Source organism: Vulpes vulpes, chromosome 2, assembly GCF_048418805.1.
Source record: "Vulpes vulpes isolate BD-2025 chromosome 2, VulVul3, whole genome shotgun sequence".
Classification (NCBI taxonomy): domain Eukaryota; kingdom Metazoa; phylum Chordata; class Mammalia; order Carnivora; family Canidae; genus Vulpes; species Vulpes vulpes.
In genome coordinates, this window is record NC_132781.1 from 101,064,906 (window position 1) to 101,089,764 (window position 24,859).

At 34.8% G+C, this 24,859-nt stretch overlaps 1 protein-coding gene and 1 pseudogene across 2 annotated transcripts in view; both read left to right on the forward strand.

Moving 5' to 3' along the window:
• Positions 1–24,859, forward strand: part of GPR158 (G protein-coupled receptor 158) — a 411,529-nt gene that overhangs the window by 341,893 nt on the left and 44,777 nt on the right. For both annotated transcript variants that reach the window (XM_026013682.2, XM_026013683.2), the window contains one exon: positions 7,917–8,026. In XM_026013682.2, coding sequence (XP_025869467.1) covers positions 7,917–8,026 — 110 coding nt within the window. The remainder of the gene's footprint in view (positions 1–7,916; positions 8,027–24,859) is intronic.
• LOC112931166 (U6 spliceosomal RNA) lies at positions 16,039–16,136 on the forward strand (annotated as a pseudogene).

A 24,859-nucleotide genomic window follows, 5' to 3' on the forward strand; every position in this document is an offset into this window, starting at 1 on the left:
AAGAAGAGGGGAACTGATCAGAAGAGAAGGCCATGGACTAGAAGTCTCCAGGACTGGCTGAGGCAGAAATAGTCCCTGTACAGTCAGGGCATGACCAAAGATTTTTCAGTTTGTTTGTTTCATTTCAGTAAAAAGCCTGTGGGTCTCAGAATTAGACCCTGACAAGGAATAGGAATGAAAATCTTTCTCTGTTATCTTTGGGCTTTCAGATCTTATTCTGGCTTAGAGAACGAGGCATGTGATGTTTTATTTAGAAGTTGCTTGTTAATTCAATACCATCTACCAAGCAGTGAGTAGAATCACCAGGGAGACTTTGGGATCTTGTCATGTTTGCTTTTAGTTTTTAGAGCTGTGACCCTTTTAAATTCTTTTTATCTTTTCAGGGATATTATAGTTAGAGGGGCTATGTCAGGCATATCTCATCTGCTGTCACAGTGACCCCAAAATGTTACTTATATATTATAAATGTATAGAAGTTATGTATATATTTTGTATTTTAGTCTATTAATTTATCTTTCTTTTGGTGCTTTGCAGAATAGGAGCCAAGTGCAAAGTAATACATTTTAGACCATAGCTGTGTAAAGGCATAATCCCAATCATAACCCCTTTCATTTGTGTGATAATTGCATAGGTTTAAGGTTGTATTAGATAGTTTTTATTTTTTGTCATTTGGATCTAACTTTATATAATTAAACATTTATAGGACATATTTTCATCCTGAATATTTCCTTTGTACAAAATCATATTTCTTGCCAAATATATAAAAATAATTTCCCAACACACTTGAGGAACTTTGAATCTACTTATTCTATCAAGCAAATCCTTTATAAGTCTCTTAATATACATAGTTCCACCTACATGATTCATTTCCAGCCTCCTACTGCAAAAAAATAGCAAACCTGGTTGGATTAAGTAGTAGGTTTTAATATCAGAGATTTCCAAATGTGGACTGTCCTCCAATCACGCTATCAGCTTCATTCTTCACTTGTTCAGGAAGGATTATTGGGAGCACGGTAAACTGGAGAAAGTTAAGTGGCCCCGGAAAATATTTGACTAGCGAGACTCTTCTTTGTGCGAAGCAGAAGGAAATTGTAGATGTGGCAGAGAGAGTCCTTAAAGCTTTAGAAGTCCTTCACATCCTTATTAAAGGACAACTTCATCAGCAAAAGTCTTGTCCTGGGCATCTCTCACTGTGCTCCCATTACCCAGTAATCTTCTTTTTTGTAAATAAAACTGTACACACATGCCCACTAACACAAACACTAAAGCATGTTGCACCTCACTCACCTATACAAGTGGTTTAATTCCCAGCCAATTTCACTGAACTGAAGCAAATAACACTTGACAAGTCAGTTAAGAGAGTAGAACTGCTGTGTCCCACACTATTAGGAAACTGTTGCTTGTTGCTCAGATCCTTAAAATATCAAGCCTAAAGCCAGAGCTTCACACCTTTTATACTCTGAGTTCTGGGAAGAGCATTGGCCTGCTCTAGCCAGTGCTAGCTTCTGACCATTTTACCTTTCCAGCATTCCTCTTCTGAAAGCACTGGGCCTTTCATCTACTGAACCAACCCAGCAGAGGTTAATTTTCTATCTCTGGTGGTGTGTCTATATTTGCAAAAGAAAGTCATTCTATTTAAAAATGTTCTTCTATTTTGTGCATATCTGGAAAGCCTAATATTCTTTTCTCTTGTAGTTCTCTTTTCTTCCCCATTAGCTGTGTTCAGTATCCAAAGAGTATAGGCAATCAAGCTGACTTCAAAACTAGCTAAAAAAAAAAAATCCGTATTTGATGAAATGGGTGGAAAATCTGTGCAGATTTGTTTATAATGAGGGGAAGACTTGGAAGGCCATTTAAAAAACAGCAGTGCTTTTTAAAAACACAATGCCTAAGAGTATCCCACCACTAAGATTAGCTGATTGAATTTTGTAAGCATCTGAAAAAACCTCCAGTGTTGATGAACAAAGTCCTTAAAAATACAGAGGGTCTCTTCTTCTCTCACTGTACCCTCCTAAACCTGGTTACAATTTGTACTCTGTGCTCATGCATCCAGTGATTATGCATGCTCTTGCATCCTTAGGGTACTCAGTGACCTAAGTGGTACCCCTATGTCCTGTTTCTCACACACTAAATATCTTTATGCCTATCATTAGTCTCTAGTACTGGAAAGAGAACAGCGAAAGTTTTCTCTTGAAATATGTACTATGAAAATATACGTCAGGTAGTTCTTCTGGAAAAGGAACTTTTTATGAGTTCTGGTTGAAAAACATACTCTTTTATAACCAGGGGAAAACTAGGTAACCCCATTAAAGTTCAGTCACTTTATCTTTAGGGAATAATAAAGTATACCTGGACTCTAAATGTAAGGAAGATGTCTATCACAGTGTGTGGAGGCACAGGCAGCTATTATGAATGCTACCTAAAATGGCAGCTATTTATATTATCATCATCATTCATAAATTGTACAGTTCAGTGGCTTAGGTTTTCTCCATTTCTTCCTTTATGAGGGTTTGTTATAAAATATATCATTAATTTGGAATTTGGGAAGAGCGTTACAATAATTTGTTAATCAGGACACCTGGGTGGCTGAGCAGTTAAGCGTCTGCCTTCGGCTCAGGGTGTGATCCTGGGGACCCGAGATCAAGTCCCACGTCAGGCTCCCCGCATGGCACCTGCTTCTCCCTCTGTATCTCTCTCTCTCTCTCTCTCTTTCTCTCTATCTCTCATGAATAAATAAATAAAATCTTTATAAAAATTGTTAATCTATACATTTATATACATTATATTTAACAATAAAAGGTGAAATACTGGGATTTGAAAAACATTGAAACTTCCTTTTCTTCCCCCCGCCCCCTTTGTCATTATGGCGTGTATTAACTACTAAAAAGCTAGATCTGGGTTAGATGTTGTATAGACAGCTTACACTCAAGATATCAAAAAATAAACTTACCATCTTTTCTCCTTCCTTCTTTCCCCTCTCCTTCCCTTCCTTTTATTACTCTCTTTCTGTGGTTACCTACTATTGCCAGGTACAATACTAGGGAATTGGTATGCAATCATGAGTAAGATAGTTATAATACTTACCCTCATGCAACTTACAAACTAGCTATTAGATACACTTAACAAATGAATTACAGAAATAATTTTATCAAAATAGAGCTGATAAGTGTGGTGAAAGAAAGCTCAGAATTCAATATAAATAAATAATGTGCAGATAAGATGGAAACCTGACTCAGTCTGAGGAGTGCCAACTCACAGTCTGGGAAGGGTGAAGTGGGGTGAGGAGTTTTCTGAGTAGAGCTAGCATAGTTATACCCAGACTAATGGATCTTTTTAAAAAAATCTGTTTCTTTCCAAACACAATCATCCTCCTAGTCACCCAAGCTTAAAATCTTCACATTATTTTTGACATTTTATTCACTTTTGCTTCAACAAATATTCAGCTGCCCAACTGTCTTGATTCAGCATGTTCTTTCCTCTGTTCACATGAATGCCTGAATTCCTATTCTCACGACAGTAGTTATATCCTTTTTTACCATTTTCCTACAGCTGCATTTTTTCTTTCATTCAACACATATTTAGGAGCACTTCCTGTGTACCTGGACTGTTAGTGCCAGTATTACAGAATTGAACACAATAAACATGGCTGTCACAAAGCCTACAAATCTAATACAATGCTGTAGATTCAATGCTGTAATCAAGTAGGGACAGTGTGCTAAGCCACAGTGAAGGCTTCCTCCTCCTAGAGGAAGAGAGATTTAGACTGAAGCCTGAAAGGTGAATAGAAGTACACCAGCTACAGATGAGACAGTTGGATTGTATAAGGAACATGCAGTTAGAAGGGACAGCATATGCAAGGATTGGAAGATTTGGGTAGGTGGAAAGTAATGAGATAATAGAACTAAGCTGGTATCTAGCATCGTAAATAATTTAGACTTTTGGGGCAGCTGGATGGCTCAGTTGGTTAAGTGTCCAACTCTTGATTTTGGCCCTGATCTCTGGGCCCTGAAGATCAAGCCCAAAGTTGGGTTCTGCACTCAGTGTGGAGTCTGCTGGGGATTCTCTCTTCTCCCTCTCCCTTCCCTCTACTCCTCCCCCTGCTTGTTTGAGCACGTTTGTGCACATGTGCATGCTTGCACACTCTCTCTCAAATCAATAAAATATTTTAAAAAAATAATAATTTAGATTTTTGCGTAAGAGCCCTGGGGGCCACTGAAAGGTTCTACAAGGAGAGTTAATGTACCAGAAGCATTTGGGGCCTAGAGTAAAGGGGGGATGCTGAAATAAGACCTAAGAAAATGGAAAAGTTTGATAAAGAAGATGAATTCGTTTTGTTTTGTTTTATTTTGACTTGATTTCCCCCAACTGGCCTTCTCACTTTCAATATCTTCCCCTTCCATTAGCATCCAGTGCTCTTGCATGATGCTGCCAGACTAACTCCCTGGAATACACTTCTGATCACAATTTAAAGAAGTTTAATGACATGTCTGATCATGGAATAAAATCTGAATTCCTCACCCTTTTATTCAAAGCTTACAATGAACTGGTCCCATCTCTGTTTTAAAGCTTAATTTTTAGCACTCCCCTTTATGTCTTCCTGTCCATAACCATACACTCCACACTCTTGAAGCTTTCCCACAAGCATGCCTTTATCTTAGGTTCCCTCCTCCTTTCCTGTTTGCTTACATACTAAAACCTTGTCCTCCTTCAGGTTCCTACTCAAATGTGAACGCTCCTACGATAACTTGTTTCCACTGAGAGCAATTCCTCTTTTCTCTGAATCCTCAATATGATTCAGTTCACATTATAATAGTATTTGTCACCTCCTCCATGTGGTAGAACTGTTTAGAGAAGCAAGACATGAACTCTGGAATTCAACTGTCTGGATTCAGATCCTAGCCCTGACATTTACTGGCTGTGTGATGTTAAGCGCATCTCTTAAATTCTCAGTGTGTCATTCCTCCTTTGTAAAATAAACATTCCTACTGTGTAAGGCACTGTGGGGATTAAGCAAGTAAATACTGTAAAAATGCTTAATTTTGTTTTTAGCAATAGTATAATATAAATATTTGGTATGATCATGCCATTATTTTTATCATGTACGCGGAGCATCCACTCTTCTAAACTATAACTTGAGGACCTAGTCCACAGCTGATTTATTTTAATGACTTCTAAATTGCAGACTAACTAAATAGTGAATGAGTGAATCAGTAATTAGACTTTTCACATAGTTTATTTTGAAGGTAACATTTTCTTTGTTAAATTAGCTAAAATAGATCATTGATCAAATATTTAATATATTTACATTTTTTGTGTGTGGAGCACACGGAATATACGGAGAAGCATGCCTTCTTTGGTTTTACATTGATTCAGGGGGGATACCCATACAGTTAAGTATGGTATAAGATAAAGTTAAAAAGTGCATAGTCAAAAAGTGATTATGGGAATTCAAAGGTAGGAGCTGGAACAATCAGAAAAGAATTCACTGAGATAAGATATAATTATACTAATAGTGAGAATGGTAACTTTTAGAACAAAGTATACATAAATCAACTCTCCTAATATGTTAGACAAAATTTATTGGATGCCCAATGTACCAGGCACTATATTTACCAATTCAAACTTCAAAACAGTCTCATCTGGAAGTGTTAGGATTGTGTTCATTGTAAAGATGGGAAAACTGAGGAAGAGCAAGGCAATGTTAAGTAATTCGTCAATGTTAGTAAAGAACAGACCTAAGCTTGGAACCCAGAGAGACTGGATGCAGAACCTGGATTCTCCCATCACCACACTCCAAAATTAGGAGTTCTACTTCACTATTTGCTGAACTCTTTCTAATAATATATTTTATTAAGTTCACTGGAATTTCATTTTCTATTATTTTTTAAACTATACCTCGTCCATGGATGTTAAAAGAAATTGACTATTATTCTTTCATTTATTTCTGACTGCCTCAATCTTTCATTTACAGTAACAAGTCTTCAAATTCTTCATCTGTGAAATAGAAGCTTGAAGCTATAACAGTAGTTCCTTCAAGAGCAATTATTTCCTCCAAAATAAAAAAATTATGCAGACTTCTATCTTACATTGTTCACCTTTGCTTATTCATGCCCTTAATCATTGCTCAGTGTTCAATGGAAAACTTTGCAATAAGTCACAGGATTTTGTAGCTTCCAGGAATCCACTGTGCTAGAATAATCTCTAAATCCATTTCTAGTGGAAATACGTGAGATTTTGTGTATTCTACACTTTAGGTCCCTCTTGTACTAGTTTCTAATCTGTCATTTCTCTCTGCCATGAGAAGAAACACATATCCCCTGATCCTTTCATCTTCTACCAAGTTTTCTTCATTTGTTCTTTTTTCCCCCTAAACTTACCCTTCTTCCTTCAGCTCAGATTCCTTACTAAACAATACAGCTTATTTTTTAGAGCTTTTAATTACTGCCAGACCCTCGTGTAAAGGAACTATTTCCAAAATATATGAGCTAAAACTTAACACACAGTTACAGAATTTCAGCTTGTTTTGTGAAAATAGCAAATAAAGGAAATGGTTTTTATATCAATTTTTGGATGACTCCAAGCACTTTCCTGATAGATTGAACTTTAAAATCACATCTTTATCTGCATCTTCAGCATAGATCTAGAGAATTAGAAAACTAAGTACGAATACCACATATACACAAAGCAACATTATCTCTTGGCCACACATATAAGGTAAAAACCTTCTTTTGGTTTCTTCTTAATACCAGCCTTTTCCCCACTCCTTGAGAATTTAATTCTAATGGTATTGGAAGTACTTAGCTTAATATCTTTTTACAGTAGAACTATTTGAGAAATACCATCAGAGAGCTACAGGTAATGTTATTCTTGGCACTTTTGGAGGGTGGGGCTCCATTTGTAAGTTACCAGCAAGAAAACGTCAGCACCCATCCCATTTCCCCCAGCTGTGCTTTATGTTTACTAATATTTATATCTTTGAGATTTTAAAAAAAACTAAAATAACACTCAGGATTTTAGGAGTGAGTATATTTTTCTGTTATGAAGACCTTTTTTTCAGCAAAATCAGTTCAGGCCTGCTGCTGTAGCATAAGAGTATATAAGTCTACATTCTTGAACAGCATTTATTTAGATTTCTTAAGCAGGGCCAAACCAATTCCTATTCTATGAGGGCTTGTTCAAAACCACCAGTAGCATGTGAAAGGTAATACATACAGTTCATTGCACATGCCTTTTGACTGCCCTCCACTTGCCCCACACACACACACAACCCACTCCAGAATTGATCACTTGTTCCTTTGTGCCCACTGAACCTGCACAGATGTTATCACAGCACTTGTGCTATTTTAATGCAGTTGCTTGTTTACAGGTCTCTCTTCTCTTTCTTATTGGCCTTTGTATCTACAGCATGTAGTATAGTATCTGGCTCATGGTAAATGCTTCATTAATATTTGCTTCGTGATAACTCACTCTGGAGTGAGAAGAATTAGTGAAGCAGTTGAGCCAGGTACTAAGTAGATTGATTGGGGGAGTACAATGCAGGATAATATTCCCAGGACTTGTTCAGACAGGGGAAAGATACTACTAGAAATGTGGAGGTAGGAATCAGCAAGGCTCCAGTGAGTATGACAATGGAGGGCAGCCTGGCCGGCCCATCTGGGAAGATAAAGAGAGTGCCAAAGGCTAAGAGACAATTCATAGAAACTTCTGAAAATTAGAAGTAAAGAACTTAGGTTTGATTTGAAAGCAATAGACTCTGTAGTCTTTTGATTTAGACAATGAATGATCAAAAATATATTTTAAAGTTTTATTCAAAAGGATGTGTGCTTATGTCAAAATTCCTATGTGAAATTTTGATTTTAGTCTGTGGGTCATCAGCTGATCCTGAAGGTCTCTTTCTTTCTGTTCTCATCCCACAGGTTGTTATTTTGTATTTTGAGCCAAGCACATTTCGCTGTATTCTCCTAAGATGGGTCCGTCTTCTCGGTTTTGCTACTGTTTACGGAACTGTCACTCTCAAGCTTCACAGGTATATTGTATTTCATTAGTTTTCATTCCCAGGGGAAGATCAAAGTGTTTGGCTTAGCATGTAATTACAAGCTGGGTCAGCCACTTAAATGGTTTAATTTCGCGAATTTAGACAGCAAGACAATACGTATTCTTTTTCATTTTCAAGGCAATATCATTAGGATTATCTAGGAAAATCTTTAATACAACTGAATTTGAACAATATGCTTTAATAAAATGTGCCATTGGGTATGGAAAATTTAATTCTGAATAAAAAATAGTCTAGAATAAATGCAAGACAATACTGACTAGCTAAGAACAGGAACACCGTTGAAATAATAATCCAAGTCCAGAGCTCCCAAAGAATCCTTATATAGTAGAATTTAGCCGTATGGTGACTTGACAGAAGCTACTGTTCTTCATTCATAAATTACATGCCCCAGGATAATCCTGCTGATGTTCAATGGGTGAAGATCAAAAAACAGTGTTTTTGACTGTCCTCTTCAACCAATGTGCTTTAATGATTATCAACCTTATAAATTAGAGGATGAGTAAGTCCCCTTATACTTTCAAAACTCCCTACTTTTCTTAATGTATATGATAAATATAAAGAAGAAAGAGGCATATAGTACATTACTTATCCATAAAGGGCTTTCCCTTGTCTCCTCTTTCCAAGCCCTCTCAATACAGTGGTTCCAAAGACCACTGGAGAGAGAGCATAATTTCTCCCTGATGATAAAACTGCATCTCTGTAAAGGAAACCTTTTATGCTGATTAGCTTTAAAGCTGTTTTCATAACCATAGTAAGCCATTCATATTTCCATGCTAATGTGATCATAAGTGCTTCTCAATAAAAGTATTTTAATATGGCTCAGACACAGTTTATCTTAGAGCCACAATATGTGTTATATTTGTCTTTAAATATTCCCCTTTCAATCTTCCTTAAAATGTGATCATTGTGCTATCTACTACATAAGAATCTCCATTTATTTTCAAGTTCTTGTTTTGTTTTGGGTTTTTTTTGTTTGTTTGTTTGTTTGTTTCATTGGTACTTATTTACTGGAAATGCTCCAGAGTATGTTCTTAAATAAATGTAAATAACCTTAACTCTCAAGATTCCTTTCTTATATATGTCCTATAGTACAAAGAACATTGGACTGGATTTCAGGAGATCCAGCTTAAATCTCATTTTAGCCTCTGACTCTAGGAAATCCTAGGCTTCTACTTCCTACAAAAGGAAAGGATTAGGCTAATCTCTAATATTCTTTCTGACATTCTTTTTATTCCATATCACAGCACACTTTGCTATTCTGTCCTTGTAGTCTTCAAGTATCTTCCGGTTTCCATTCCTTATATGATAGCTATTTTCAACTGATGCTCACCAAAAGGAAATGAGTAATCTTTGGAAACCTATAAGAGACAATAAGCCTTCTAGAAATCCTGAGAGAATGGGTGACCTCTTGAGATTTAAAAATGATCTCTTTCCCTATGAGTCTAGCACTTAACATCTCTTGGGGCCTCTATTATATAATACAGTTTGTTTATTTAATTACCTTCTTCATTTTTACCTAATTTACTTTCTCTTTGAAATGAGGATCTTACCATTGAATCCCCAGCTCTTAGCACAATGGCTGATACACAGGAGGTGTTTAGTACATATTAGTCGATGATTTAAAGAATAAAAATGTCAGATGCAGACTTGGAAGCTGCTTCCAACAGTTCTCTCCACACATAATGCATTCACAGTCCCCTGACTTACTACATGTCCCCACATGTCTAGAACATATAACTCTGTGGTCTGCAAGAGGCTGTTTGGTGGGGTATGCAAAGACAGTATTAAATAGTACTGAATCATGTAATGAGAAAATTACTTCCATTCAGATGCTCTTTACATCCCTCTGATTATTTCCAAGAAAAAAATCAATGTGGAACTAGTAGGTCTCTAACACTTGCCAAACACTTGTTAATCTCCCTTTGCAACAAAGAGCAGATCAAGCTGCAGGCTTTCCACTGCAATGCTACTTAGATATAACTTATTGACCATCTCACTGTATTTCTATAGTTACTTTCTATTTCTGGATTATCAGTTTTTCATTTAAAGTAGCAATGTAAAGTTTTCTTTAAAATATGCTTAGCAATAAATTATTTAGCAATAAATAGAAATTGATTTAAAGAATATATAGCTACTACACAGACCTAGGAAGAAATCTTGACTATGGTATGCAAACAATTGGAATTTGAGAAATTAGATTAGTCCATCATTCTTCTCTTTATTTTAAAGACTGGACTTAAAGCTACTTCTGTTTATGTGTCTTTAGAAGTCATTGTAGTGAAGAGTTACCACTGAAGGCTTAAATCAAGTAGAAACTATTGCTAAGATAACGAGCTGAATTTCTCTTCTGAACCATATAGCTTTATACTATATTTTGTTTTTTTTCAAATTGCTCAAATTTAAACAATTCCAATATTGCTTAAGTCTATAAAACTGAACAATTAGCATCCCAGAGAAATGTGAATATTCCTTAGTTTTATATTCCAGTTTTATATTCCTCATTCTTCGTTGTGCATCTTGCCCATATTTATACATTTAGATATTTGTTAAGTGAATGAATGGATGGATGGTTATAGTGAATGTAAGCTGCCAAGGGTGTGTTGGTTGATATTTTTTTAGATTCAAGCAACATGTGGCCCTGACGAAAGGACTTTTAAGATTTTATCGTAACATGATAAAGCAGAAAGACAGAAAGGGGTGCCTGGGTGGCTCAGTTGGTTAAGTATCTGCCTTTGGCTCAGGTCATGATCTCAGGGTCATAGGATCAAGCCCGACGTGGGGCTCTCTGCCCATGGAAAGTCTGTTGCTCCCTCTCCCTCTTCCTCTGCTGCCCCTTCCCCTGAGCTCATGCACTCTCACTCACTCCCTCTCTATCTTAAATAAATAAATAAATAAATAAATAAATAAATAAATAATATTTTAAAAATTAAAATACCTCTATTTTAAAGAGGAAAGACATAAATCCAACAAATCCAAATTCAAAATTTTAGTTCTGCTATTAACTATTTATACAACCAAGAATAAATTATTTTAACATCTGAAAATCAATTTTCTCACCAGACCTATAAAGCTGTTATAAAGCTAAACAGGACTGGAATATATGTAAATATATCAAGGGGATATGGCTACTATGGCTGAATTAAGCAATAAGGAAATTCATTGGGAGGATATGGAGAAAGGCACAGAACTAGGCTCTAGAGAACCTGACCCAAATAGATTGAGGGATCAAGATAGCATGGTGAATGCCATATATCATTTCCATAGATACTTCATTTTTTTATTTCAATATTTTTTTCAAAATTTAAATCCTACCTCTACAGGCAGAAAATTCTAAGGAAATTATCGGTACAGATACATAAAGTGACTATTAAAGTCCCTTGAGAGTAGGATAGGCGAGAAAGACCTGAGTTTTTGTTTTATTTCAGTCACTCTCCTCAAGGTTTAGTAAAATTGTGGAACATTTTTTTCTCTATCCTCTGGTTTCTCACTGATTGACTGTAGTATTTACAGAATTCCAGGAGCCTTGAAAATTTGGAGCAAGTATGAAAAAGGAATAGAATCTCACACTGTCACAGAAATGATACTATTAGCCTGGGAGGGAACTTAAAGGTTTCATTCACTTTTATCAAATTTTCCACTTTTCAATTTAGCAGTCTTGCCCTACATTTGAGAATCATACAGAGACTGCCATGCCAATCCCAAGGGAAATTGCAAAAGAGTCTAATCAATTAATGATTAACAATGCAATATAGGGGTGTAACAAGTTGGAGTCAAGGAGAGAGTGGTTTGTCTCTTCATGGAGGAGTCTTTTACCACCGACATTTAGAATCACTATCGTGTGATGGTGATAAAAAGCAGACCAACTTTCAGTTGTCTTTATTATTACCCTAAGATCTCTACAGGCAAATGGGTCCCTTTGATACCTAGAGCAAGCCAGTCCCATTGCCCCACCTCACTGACAGCCATTCATGCAGTGCAATTTATTTGAACCTGAAACTGTTTTGTTCCTTTTTGGAGAAAGAAAGAAAGAAGAATGGTATAGGCTTTAGCTTCTTAATATGGACCAAAGGGAAAATAGAGCTGAAGTAGGAAAAAATGAAGATTCATTTATAAAGAGGAATTTCCTTCAGTAACTGTACATATGTTTGACTTGGGACATGAATGATACAGGACAGATCTAAAAGAACATCTAGTACCTCCATGGTTCTGTGGGTTCACAGAATACTTGCTAAGCTAGGTTTGTTTGTTTTAAGGAAATTGGGAAGGCAATATCTCTAGGTTCAGAAAAGCTATGTTTTTAGGAGGCAAAATGAGGAAATGTTTTAAATGAAAGGAGGTAAAGAGAGATTAAGAAACTTAATGCTGAAAAAAAAGAATGCTGAAAGAACATTTTCCTATTCCTTGTAATATGGTTTCTGAAAACAAATTGCCTTTTTCCTTTTTCTGAGGCTAATCAAGAAAAATAAACAAAAGACTTTTTTGTACTATATTTAAAGTGAATATTAAAGCAAGCTGTGAAAAAGCCTTCTTCTGGCTCTGGACTAGGGATTTTCATTTCATACATTATTCAGTACTCCTTGCTCTAGATACAACACAATACGTAGCAGTTTTCTCTACTGTTCTCCTTAGCACCAAATATTTACACTTTGTGAGAAGGTTTTGTATTTTTTTTAACTTAATTTTTTTTGTTGTTGTTCCTAGTAAATTTCAAAAGTGACTGGAAGGTACCTATATTTGTTTACTTATGTATTCTTTATAGGGATACACAAAATACAGTAAGATATCTTAAATTTTTGAAAGACTGAAAGAAAAGCAAGTTAGTACTGTGTAGAGAAGCTAAAAGCTCCTAACAAAATGAAGGTTGCCTTCTTTAGCTTAACTTATGACAACCACTGGCAGGCAGGTAATTTGAGATAGAGACTGAGGCAAATTAGACTATTAGCTACAGAACCATCTGCCTTAACAGACCATTGAGCAAAGTGTTGGTTAGTCTTAATTTATGAAAGCCAGAAAAACAACAACCTTTGTTCTTAGGTGGCTGAGCAAAATGCCTATAGGTGTACATGAAATTCTTCCAAAAATCTTGAATTTACCCTAGCTCACAATTGAATGATACTTAATGTCCCAAATCATGACCCAAAGGGTCTGAACATGGAATAGTTTCAAAATGGTTTTAGCCAGCTGCCCACCACAGCCAAAAGAACATATCAATAACATGTCCTTTGAACATGTAGCCTTGGACATTACATTTTGACTAGGAAATGGGAAGAGTTTGCCATATGGATTCTGGTAATGATGGAGACTTCAGGTTCTTCTTTCTGCTAAGCTCACTGTGATTTATCATCTTTTCTGGTTGCCGCCTCTGGATGTAGAATACCTTTAAGTGGAAAATTACTCACAGTGACATTTCTTAAGAACCATATTGTCCCAGAGAAACGGGACGCATTCATACGTTTCTGAGGAAGCTCTCTTTCCCTGTCAGGGTACTATTTGGACATTGTTAATGAAAAAAAATTATTCTGACACTTGTTAAAGAATGGTAAGACAGACTTTATTCAGGGGCACAACAACATGAGATTTTTCAGCTGGGGAGAGAGATTGGGTTCAATTCAGAATACAAGGAAACGTGGGGATTTACAGTGAAGGAGCAGGGTGTGGTTCATGGATGAAAAACTGCTAAGAGAAAGCACCAGAGGCAAAAGAGAATTTCTGGCTAAACCCACTTGACAGGAATCTTACAAAAGACAGGCCAAGGTGGTCTCAGATATCAAGGGTGGGAGATTCTCACTAAGCTGACTAAGTAAGATTCTTGCTACAATTGGGCAATGTGAACACAAGGGAAGTCCAAATGTTGGGCCCAGTGGAGCAGGAGGCTCAGAGGAGCCTGGCTAGCATGTGATTAAGGAGAGAATCTTTGTCAATAGGAAGCTAAATAAGTTCCAAAGCCAAGGAAAGTTACTTAGCTTCAGAGGCAAATTACAAAATATCAGTCTTACCTCACACACCCACACTTTGCATATACTAGAAAATAACTAGATGCCCTGTAGAAAAATGACATACTGGGACAATTTATAAAATAAAGGTTTCAAATTCATGTTTTGGAACTATGATGCTGGCATTTTAAGAGATTTGGGGAAAAACTTAGATTTGTACATAATTTGACTTTGTTTTCCAGTTTCTTAGCTCATTTGGGATATCAAGATTTAAATAATTTCCCTAAAGATATTTTTACGATTTTAAATTATTTGCAATGAAACAGGAAAGATCAAAAGTCATTTGGCTTGTAACAATAGAAATTTACTTCATAATTTCATCAATTCAAGAAGCATTGGCATGGAATGCACCATAGTGACTCGTGCCAATACAAAACTATTTATGTGCTATCCTGACTCTAATTAACTTTCAGAAAGTGTGTAGTTACACACCTTAGTTTTGCAGGCACTACATTCCTGTCATTCTGATCACTCATATGCTTGGAAGGGCCTAAAGGAAGAGAGGCCCTTGAAAACCTGAGAAATAAGTAAATTGTGCCCTGTCACTTCTCCTTCCTGTGTGCATCTCCCCTTTGTTGGCATTCTCATAATCCATCCCAACATGCCTAAATCCCTAAGTCCATGGGACTTTGCATAGGGACTAGTCCTTATTAATGGCTCCCCAGAAATCATGAAAATAGAATCTCCTAAGTTCCAATGAATTATTCTTTGATTATAAAATCTCTAACTAGAGCATAAAACAATTCCCTCTGCTCATTCCTCCCCACCCTGCCCCTTTTCATGACTTCACACTGCCTTGTCTAGCTTCTTATAGGATGTCAGCTCAATGACCCTAAATATTGTTAATTATGTTGGCATACTTACCACTTTCAGAAGCTAATTAAGTGTTGCTGGCTTGAATAACTTCATTTATGAATTAATATGTTCAGTTTAATCTACTTATAGGAAGTAAAAGATTTTGGGAAATATAAGCATATTGATAAAAGATGTCTTTTATTAACTAGAGATCTGTACTCATGCAGGACCTTTAAAACATCAATGACTAGCTTTTTAATACAATTAAAAATAAAATCAAAACTCATTTTTTAATTGTTCGACTTTTCAGAATGTATTAAATGTTAGACATGAATAAAATGGGAATATATCTCACTCAGAAAACTAAAGAGACTTAAAACTTCTTTATTTTGTCTGACGTTGGATGTCCTACTTGACTGTTTTGTGACACATACTTTTGAAATATACTTTATTTTATAACATCTACATCAAAGTTTTTCAATATTAAACTTCTCTTTTAGTTTTTTGCTGTACATATATATATACATGCTCTAGTTTCTAATCACAGCATCAACATTTTATGTCAAGATTTCTAGAAATAGGTATGAATTAGAATATATAGTTTAGGGGCTGTGTGGCCCATCAGAAACATGGGATTTTTTTTTATTGCCTGGATTATATGGTTTCAACTTATATATGTATGTATGCAATTGTGTGTGTGTTAATCAACTTTAAAATTATGAATAAAAACCCATCTAGTAATTCAGAATTAGTACTTTTCAAACTATAGTTAATAAGTACTTTATCCTACTGTTTGTTAGAAACTAACAAATCTTATAGTGGAAATGTTTCTTTTCCTCAAGTAGACATAAGAAAATAAGTGGGAGGGCAGCCTGAGTGACTCAGCGGTTTAGTGCCGCCTTCAGCCCAGGGCATGATCCTGGGGACCTGGGATTGAGTCCCACGTCGGGTTCTCTGCATGGAGCCTGCTTCTCTCTCTACCTGTGTCTTTGCCTCTCTCTCTCTCTCTCTCTCTTTCTCTCTCTCTCCTCTCTCTCTCTCTCTCATGAATAAATAAATAAAATATTTTAAAAAAAGAAAAGAAGTGGGAAATGAGATTAATTCATTCTGTAGCAGAAAGAAAGGCAGCCAGATTTTAAAGGCCCCCGTGAAAAATAAATAAATAAATAAATAAATAAATGCCCCAGTAAATGCTCACTTCAGCAGTGCATATACTAAAATTAGAACAGAGAAAAGATGAGCATGGCCCCTGCACAAGAATGACACAGATTCCTGAAGCATTCCATACTTTTTACTAAAGACCTGCTGTAATAAATATTTTAACTTAAACATAAAAAATAAAGAAACATATAAATGCCATGGTGAGGCAGTTTGCTCCTGCAAGCCCTTGACTGCTATCACCTTCTGTTATCAGGGGCCAGAGGGAGGCACTTGGCTTCCATTGTTGTATGGACACACCTGTGTCCTTTTGTTGCACCAGTTCCCCTGGCCTCTGGTTACCCTGCTACCAGTCACCTAGCATTTGCATGTATCCAGTCCAAAATACCTGAGTTGGATTTACATTTTCATTCAGTTTAAAATGATTTCTAATTTGAGTTATTCTTTGACCTGCAGATTATTTAGAAGTGTTATTTACTGTGAAACAAATAAAGACATTAAGAATCAAAAAAACTCCCTCTCGCCTTCACACGCAATGGTTTTACTGATGAATTATACCACTGATTTAAAGAATTAACATTAACTATTTGCTCACCATTGTGAAAAATAGAAAAGACAACACTTCCTATTCATTCTAAGAGACTAGTATTACCCTGATACCAAAAATAGATAATATATCACAAGAAAACAAAACTGCAGACTAATATCTCTTATGAATATAGACATAAAAATCTCAGTCCAGACAGAATCCAGTAACCTCCAAAAAGGCTTATACATCATGACCAGGTGGGATTTAGCCTATAAATACAAAAAACAATCAATGTAGTAGAGTATTTTAACATAATAAAGGACAAAACCACATGATCATCTCAACAAAAGCAGAAAAACCATTGACAAAAATCTAATATGCTCTCATGATTAAAAAAAAAAAATCCAGCATGGAATGGAAGGAATGGAATAAAACTTGCTCATTTGATAAAAGTTATCTATGAAAAATCCACAGCTGACATCATACTTAATAACAAAGGAGTGAAGTCTTTCCCCCTAAAATTAGGAACAAAATAAGAATGTTTGCTCTTGCTACTATACATTGTCCTAGAACTTCTCACCTGAACAATTAAGCTCCAAAAAGAAATAAAAGATATCCCGATGGAAGAAAGAAGTAAAACTATTTGCTGATGACATCATGCTCTTCTGTAGAGAACATTCTAAGGAAGCCACCAAACCACTCTAAGTAATAAACAGGTTTAGCAATAATATTACAGTATACAAAATCAATATGCAAAACTCAGTTGTAGTTTATACACTAGCAACAAGCTAAAGCTGAAATAAAGAGGATATTTTTACTTACAATAACACGGAAATAAAAATACATAGGAATAAATTTAACAACAGAACTACTAGAAAGGTGCCCTGAAGACTGCAAAACACGGTGAAATGAAATTAAAGAAGACCTAAAAAAAAAAAAAAAAAAGGAAAGAAAAAAGAAAGATCCCTTGTTCGTGCTTTGGAAAACTTAGTAATTTCAGATTGATATATTTCCTAAATTGAATCAGCCTAATTCCTATTAAAATCCTAGCTGATTTTTTTGTAGAAATTGACAAACTGGTTCTAAAATTCCTTTGGCAATGCAAAGGCACCAGGATAGTCAAAACAATCTTAAAAAAGAAGATAGTTGGAAGACTCACACTTTCTGATTTTAAAACTTACTTCAAAGCTACAGCAATCAAAACAGTGTGAGACTAGCATAGGAAGAGACATACAGATCAATGCAGGTTTCTCTAGGCAAAAGAATGAGGTTGGACCTCTAATTCTACACCATATACAAAAATTAATTCTGAATATATCAAAGACCTAAATGTAAGAGCTAAAACTATAAAACTCTTAGAAGGATACATAAATATCCATAGTCTTGGAGAAAAAACCCAAAGCACAAGCAAAAAGAAAAAGAAAAAAATAGATACACTGGACTTTATCAAAATGAAAAACTTTTGTACACCAAAGGATATGATCAAGAAAGTAATAAAATAATGTGGATAGGAGGATGGGCCAAATGAGCACAGGGTAATGGGAAATACAGGCTTCCAGTTATTCAGTGAATAAGTTACAGGAATAAAAGGTACAGCATAGGGAATGTATCAATGATACCATAATGGCATTCTATACTGACAGATGGTAGCTACACTTGCAGGAATCATAGCATAATGTGTGAACTTCTCAAATTACTATGTTGTACACCTGAAAGTAATATAACACTGTGTGTCAACTATTCTTCAATAAAGAAATGACAGAATGAAGGTAAAAATCCTATCCTCTCAACTGGTGCAGAAGCAGCATTTGACAAATTCAACATCCATTTATGCTAATAACTCTCGACATTAAGTAGATATAGAGGGAATGTACCTAAGCATAATAAAGGCCACACGTGGTCTCAAGGCCACAGCTAACATTATACTTGCTGGTAAAAAGCTGAAAGCTTTTTCTCTAGCATCAGGAACAAGATAAGGGTGCCCACTTTTATTTAACATGGTGTTACAAGTCCTAGCTACAACAATTAGGCAAGAAAAATAAAAGGTATCCAAATTGGAAAGGAAGAAGTAAAACTGTCACAACTTGCAGATGATATAATATATACAGAGAATCCTAAAGACACTACCAAAAATCTATTAGAACTAATAAATGAATTCAGTAAAGTTGTAGGATATAAAATCAATATACAAAAATCTATTGTGTTCCTATGCACTAATAACAAACTATCATAAAGAAAAATTAAGAAAACACTTCTATTTAAAGTTGCTTCAAAATGGGGATGCCTGGGTGGCTCAGCAGTTGAGCATCTGCCTTTGGCTCAGGATCCGGGATTGAGTCCCATATCGGGCTCCCTGTGAGAAGCCTGCTTCTCCCTCTGCCTGTGTCTCTGCCTCTCTCTCTCTCTCTCTCTCTCTCTCTCTCTCTGTATCTCTCATAAATAAATAAATAAATAAATAAATAAATAAATCTTTTTTAAAAGACAAACTTGCATCAGAAAGAATAAAATACCTAGGAATAAATGTAACCAAGAGACCTGTATACTGAAAGCTATCATACATTGATGATAAAAATTGAAGAAAACACAAATGGAAAGAACAAAGCTGGAGGATTCATGCTCCCTGATTTCAAATGATAGTACAGAGTTATAGCAATCAAAACAGTATGGCATCCATATATAAAACAGACACAAAGGAATGCCTAGGTGGCTCGGTAGGTTGACTCTTGGTCTCAGCTCAGGTCTTAATCTTAGGGTTATAATTCAGTCCCTGCATTGGGCTCCATGCACACACACACACACACACACACACACACACACACACGCAGATCAGTGGAACAGAAGGCTATCGAGAAATAAACACATTCATATATGGTGAATTAATTTACAACAAAGGAAGCAAGAATATACAATGGGAAAAGGATAGTCTCTTCAATAAATGGTGCTGGGAAAATTGGACAGCCCCATGCATAAGAATGAAACTGGAGCACTGTCTTACACTATATACAAAAATTAGCTGAAAATGGATTAAGGACTTGAATATAAGACCTGAAACCATGAAATTCCTAGAAGAAAATATAGGCAATTCCTTAATATCAGTCTTGGTTTTGAATCTGATTCCAAAAGCAAAGGCAACAGAAGCAAAAATAAAGAAGTGAGACTACATCAAAATAAAAAGCCTGTGCTCAAAAAGGAAACCACCAAAAAAATGAAAAGGCAACCTACCAAATGGGAGAAAATATTTGCAATTCATATATCTGATAAGGAGTTAATATCCAAAATATATAAAGATCTCATAAAACTTTAAATAACAAAAAAAAATTCTGATTTTAAAATGGGTAGAATAGACAATTTCTAAAGAAGACATGTGCAAATAGTCAACAGGCACATGAAAAGATGCTCAACATCACTAATCATCAGTGAAATTCAAATCAAAACCACAATGAGATATCATCTCCCACCTGTCAGAATGGCTATTATCAAAAGAACAAGAAATAAGAAGTGTTGGCAAGGATATAGAGAAAAGGGAACCCTCTTACACTGTTGTTGGGAATGTAAATTGGTGCAATCATTATGGAAAACAATGTGGCCGTTCCTCAAAACATTAAAAATAGAACTACCATATTGTCCAGCAATTTCACTTCTGGATATTTATCTGAAGAAAACAAAACACAAACTTGAAAAGATATATGTACCCCATGTTCATTGCATCATTATTTACAATAGCCAAGATATGGAAACAACCTAAGTGTCCACTAATGGATGAATGGATAAAAAAGATGTGGTAGGTATATACAATGGAATACTACTCAGCCATAAAAAAGAATGAAATATTGCCATTGAGACAACATGAATGGACCTGGAGGATATTATGTTAAGTCAAATTAGTCAGAGAAACACCAATACTGTATGATCTCACTTTTATATGTAGAATCTGAAAAACAAACAAACAAAAAAACCAAGCTCACAGATACAGAGAACAGACTGGTGGTTGCTAGAGGGTAGGTATGGGGATGGGCAAATTGGGTGAAAGGAGTCAAATAGTATAAAATAAGTAGAGCATGTGAATATGGTTAATAGTATTATATTGCATATTTGAAAGTTACTAAGAAAGTAGATCTTAAAAATCTTTATTATAAGAAAAAACTTGGTATCTATGTATGGTGACAGATGTTAACTAGACTTATTGTGTTGATCATTTCATAATATACAAATATTGGATCAATCATTATGTTGTATTCCTGAAAGTAATATAATGTTATTTGTCAATTATACCTCAATTATTTTTTAAAAAGGAAAAAGAAGGCAAATTACAGACTGGGAGGAAATATTCATTATATATATAAATATTCAAAATACTTTATTCATAACATATAAAGTTCTACAAATTATGAAAAATCAAACAATACAATAAAAAATGGGAAATTGAAGAGACACTTCATAAAAGAAGACATACAAATAGCCAATAGCACATAAAAATGTGCTAATTATTATTACTGATTGGAGAGATTAAAATTAAAATCATGGTGAGATATCATTTTATAACCACTAGAGTGGCTACAATTAAAAAGATTAACACCACCAATGTTAGTGAGAATGTGGAACAGATGGGACACTCGTACATTGTTAGTGAAATTGAAAAATGGCATAGCTACTTTAGAAAACTCTTTGATATTTTCATACAAAGTTAAATATGCAATTCTATATGACCAAGAAATTCTATTCCTGGACATTTACCCAAGATAAATAATAACATACCCATACCCTTGTGCAAGAATGATCACAGTGGCTTTCTTTATAATAGCCCCAAAATTGAACTGACCCAGTGTTCAACAGAAAAATGGATAAACAAGTTATAATAATTCATACAAAGTCATATTATTACTGAGTAATAAAAAAGACTAATTATCCACAATAATATGGAAAAATCTCAAAAATGTGTTAAGCAAAACAAGAAAAGTTCTATGTAATTCTATTTATCTGTAAATCAGCTAAAACTAATCTATATGGAAAGAAATTAGAAAGGTAGTTGTATCTTGCCAAATGCCAGTGAAGACTGGCTGAAACAAGTGCATGGAATTTCCTGAACTGATGAAAGTGTGGGTTAGTATCAGAAGTAGAATTTAGTGATTCATCAGCTGCATATAACAAGCCAGTGCTCATTACTTCAGGTGCCCTCTTAATGCCCATCCCCCAGGTACCCCATCCCCACCTTCCTCTCCTTTCCAGCAATCCTCAGTTTGTTTTCTATAGTTAAGGGTCTCTTATTATTTGCCTCCCTCTCTATACATTGTCCTTCCTTCACCTATGTTTATCTGTTTTGATTCTTAAATTGCACATATGAGCGAAACCATATGGTATTTGTCTTTCTCCATAAATAAATTTAACTTTAATAAAAGAACTATATGGCAAAAAAAAGTGAAAACCCACAATACAGGAGAAAATATTTGCAAATTATTTATCTGATAAGGGTCTGGTATCCAGAATATGTAAAGAAGTATTACAACTCAACAAGTAAAGGACAAACAATCCAACTTTAAACATGAGAATTGAATTGAATAGACAGTTTTTTAAAGAAGATACCCAAATGGCCTACATGAAAAGATGCTTAACTTTTCATTAGTCACTAGAGATATGAAAATCAAACCACAGTGAGATAGCACTTCAAACCTACAAGTTTGGTTGTAGTCAAAAAGTCATAAAATAACAGTGTTGGTGAGGATGTGGAAAAATTAAAAACCTCATACAATCCTGGTGGGATTGTAAAATGGTACAGTCATTTTCTGAAATAGTTTGGTTCCTTAAAATATTAAACATAAAGTACCTTATCACCCAACAGTTCCACTCCTAGATATATACCCATATACCAACTGATGAATGGATAAACAATCTGTGGTATATCCATACAATGGAGTATTATTCACCAGGAAAAGTAATGAAGTGATGCTATATAGTCTATGATTTGATTTATGAAATACTCATAATAGACAATTTTATGGAGACAGAAAGTAGATTAGTGGTTACCAGGGTCTGGGGGAAAAGGAGGAATGGGGAGTAATAGTGGGTATGAAGTTTCTTTTTGGGATGGTGAAAATGTTCTGGAATTAGATCAGGATTATGATAGAGTTTTAGGAATATACTAAAACCACTGAATTTTAAAAATATACCATAAGATGGTGAATTTTATGATGTGTGAATGCTGTCTTTGAAAAAGAATTATTCAAATAATTATAAAGATTCAATCAAGAAAAGGTAAACAAGGTATGTCGGTTTGTATGAAAAACTATAACTTTCTATTTACCTTTAAATTAGAGATGACCATGATGGCAATTTCCTATTTACAATCTGAAATTTACACCTGAAATACGTAGGAATAATCCTAAGAGTTGATTGATATATGTTACCAAGATGAAAGCACCACAAAACTTTTAGAGAGAAAACCCTCCAAAACAATAGAATGAGAAAGGCCAATTCAACAAACAAGTATTTGAAAATTAGCTTTGTCTAGAAAATTTAGCTCACAGTCTCATCGCAACTTACAAGAATTTCAACAAATTATAAAACTCAATGCAAAAAAAATTGAATAAAACAATGAGAAATTATGGATTAATATTTCGTTTGTTTCGAGAGAGAGCATCTTTTTTCATTATAACTTGACAGTTGTAGTCAATAATATTAAATATCCGAGGGGTAAGATAGCCTCATACTTTGCAGAACAGAGTATAAATGAAATGGTATAATCTACTAGAAATATTTGGTAAAATGTATCCAGAGCTTTTTTAAAAGTGAGTTATTTTTTTGAAATCTAAAGAAAAAATTAAGGGTGTGCACAAAAATCTATCTGCAAGACTGTTCATATTCTGAAAATATGGTGAACGACTGGAGCGCACATAGGCAGAAACACAGATTACACTCTAGGTCACAGCAAGAAAATAGAATGTGGGATCCCTGGATGGCTCAATGGTCTAGTGCCTGCCTTCGGACCTGGGTGTGATCCTGGAGTCCCAGGATCGAGTCCCACATCGGGCTCCTTGCATGGAGCCTGCTTCTCCCTCTGCCTGTGTCTCAAACTCTCTCTTTATCTCTCTCTGTGTGTCTCTCATGAATAAAGAAATAAAGAAATAAAGAAAAAGAAAATAGAATGTCCAGTCAGGCAGTCTGGGAAGATGACATGCAGAAGAGAGGTTTGTCAGTGGTTGTGGAGGATTTTAGAACGTGGTAGAAAAACACATTACAATAGGCCCTAGTCTGTAAGCAAAGAATGTTATGAAAGGCACTTAAAAAAAAAAAAAAAAAGACCAAACTCATGTAAAAGGAGCCTTGAAAGAATAGTACCTATGCAGATTCCTTAATTTTTTCTATTAATTATACCCAGGTTTTATACATAGATAAGACTTTTCCTATATTGTTTAGTCACTAGAAAATTTTTCCTAAGTTGGCATCTGTTCCAATATAAAAATATGAAACTTTATATCTTTAAAATCTGTTAAGCTTGTACTAACCATCTTTCTTCTCAATTACTTGTTCAATTAATTTTCAATCCATTCTAAACTTGACAAAAGAGATGAGACAGTGTTTCCCAATATGGTTAGTAATAGCAGATATGTTTATGAATTAATCCAGTAAGTTTCCATTTTCCATTCTTAGACTTTTGGTGGCTTTGGAGGAATGAGAAAAAAAATGTTCACTGGTGTGTAGGTTATAATAAAAAAAATTAATGATCTGCCTAAAAGATTATATGCTATCATAAAAAGATTAATGATTTGTGTAAAAGATTACATGCTATCATATATATCATGCTATTTACAAATATAAAATGTTGTATGACAATGCTCAGAATTCCATGTTATATTTTAAAAATCATATAAACTATATATTATAATCCCAATATTATATTTTATATACATTAGAAAATACTAGAGAATAAAATTCATCAAAATGCTAACAGTATTTATATACAGCTAAGTTCTATTTTAGTGTTCATTTTTTCTTTTTATTTGTTTATAGTTTTCTATTTCTTTTTACTTTGCCAAATATTATAGTTTTAATGAAAGAATCAAATTGCATGTAAAAATAGCTGAGTCTTTGTGATACTGTATAATACTTATGGTCTGTAATAGGCAAAATGATGTCGTAGGCACTTCAGGACCTGCAAAATTTAAGTCAAAGAGTTTTAAATCTAGCGATTAGACAAAGTATAAATAGTTAAAAAGCATGAGAACCAAAGAGCAATCACAATAATACTTCATAATTAATTTCCAAAGTTTCATTGACAATGACCAAAAGTTCTTCTATTTCAAGATTTATTAATATCATCTGAAGAGTTAATAA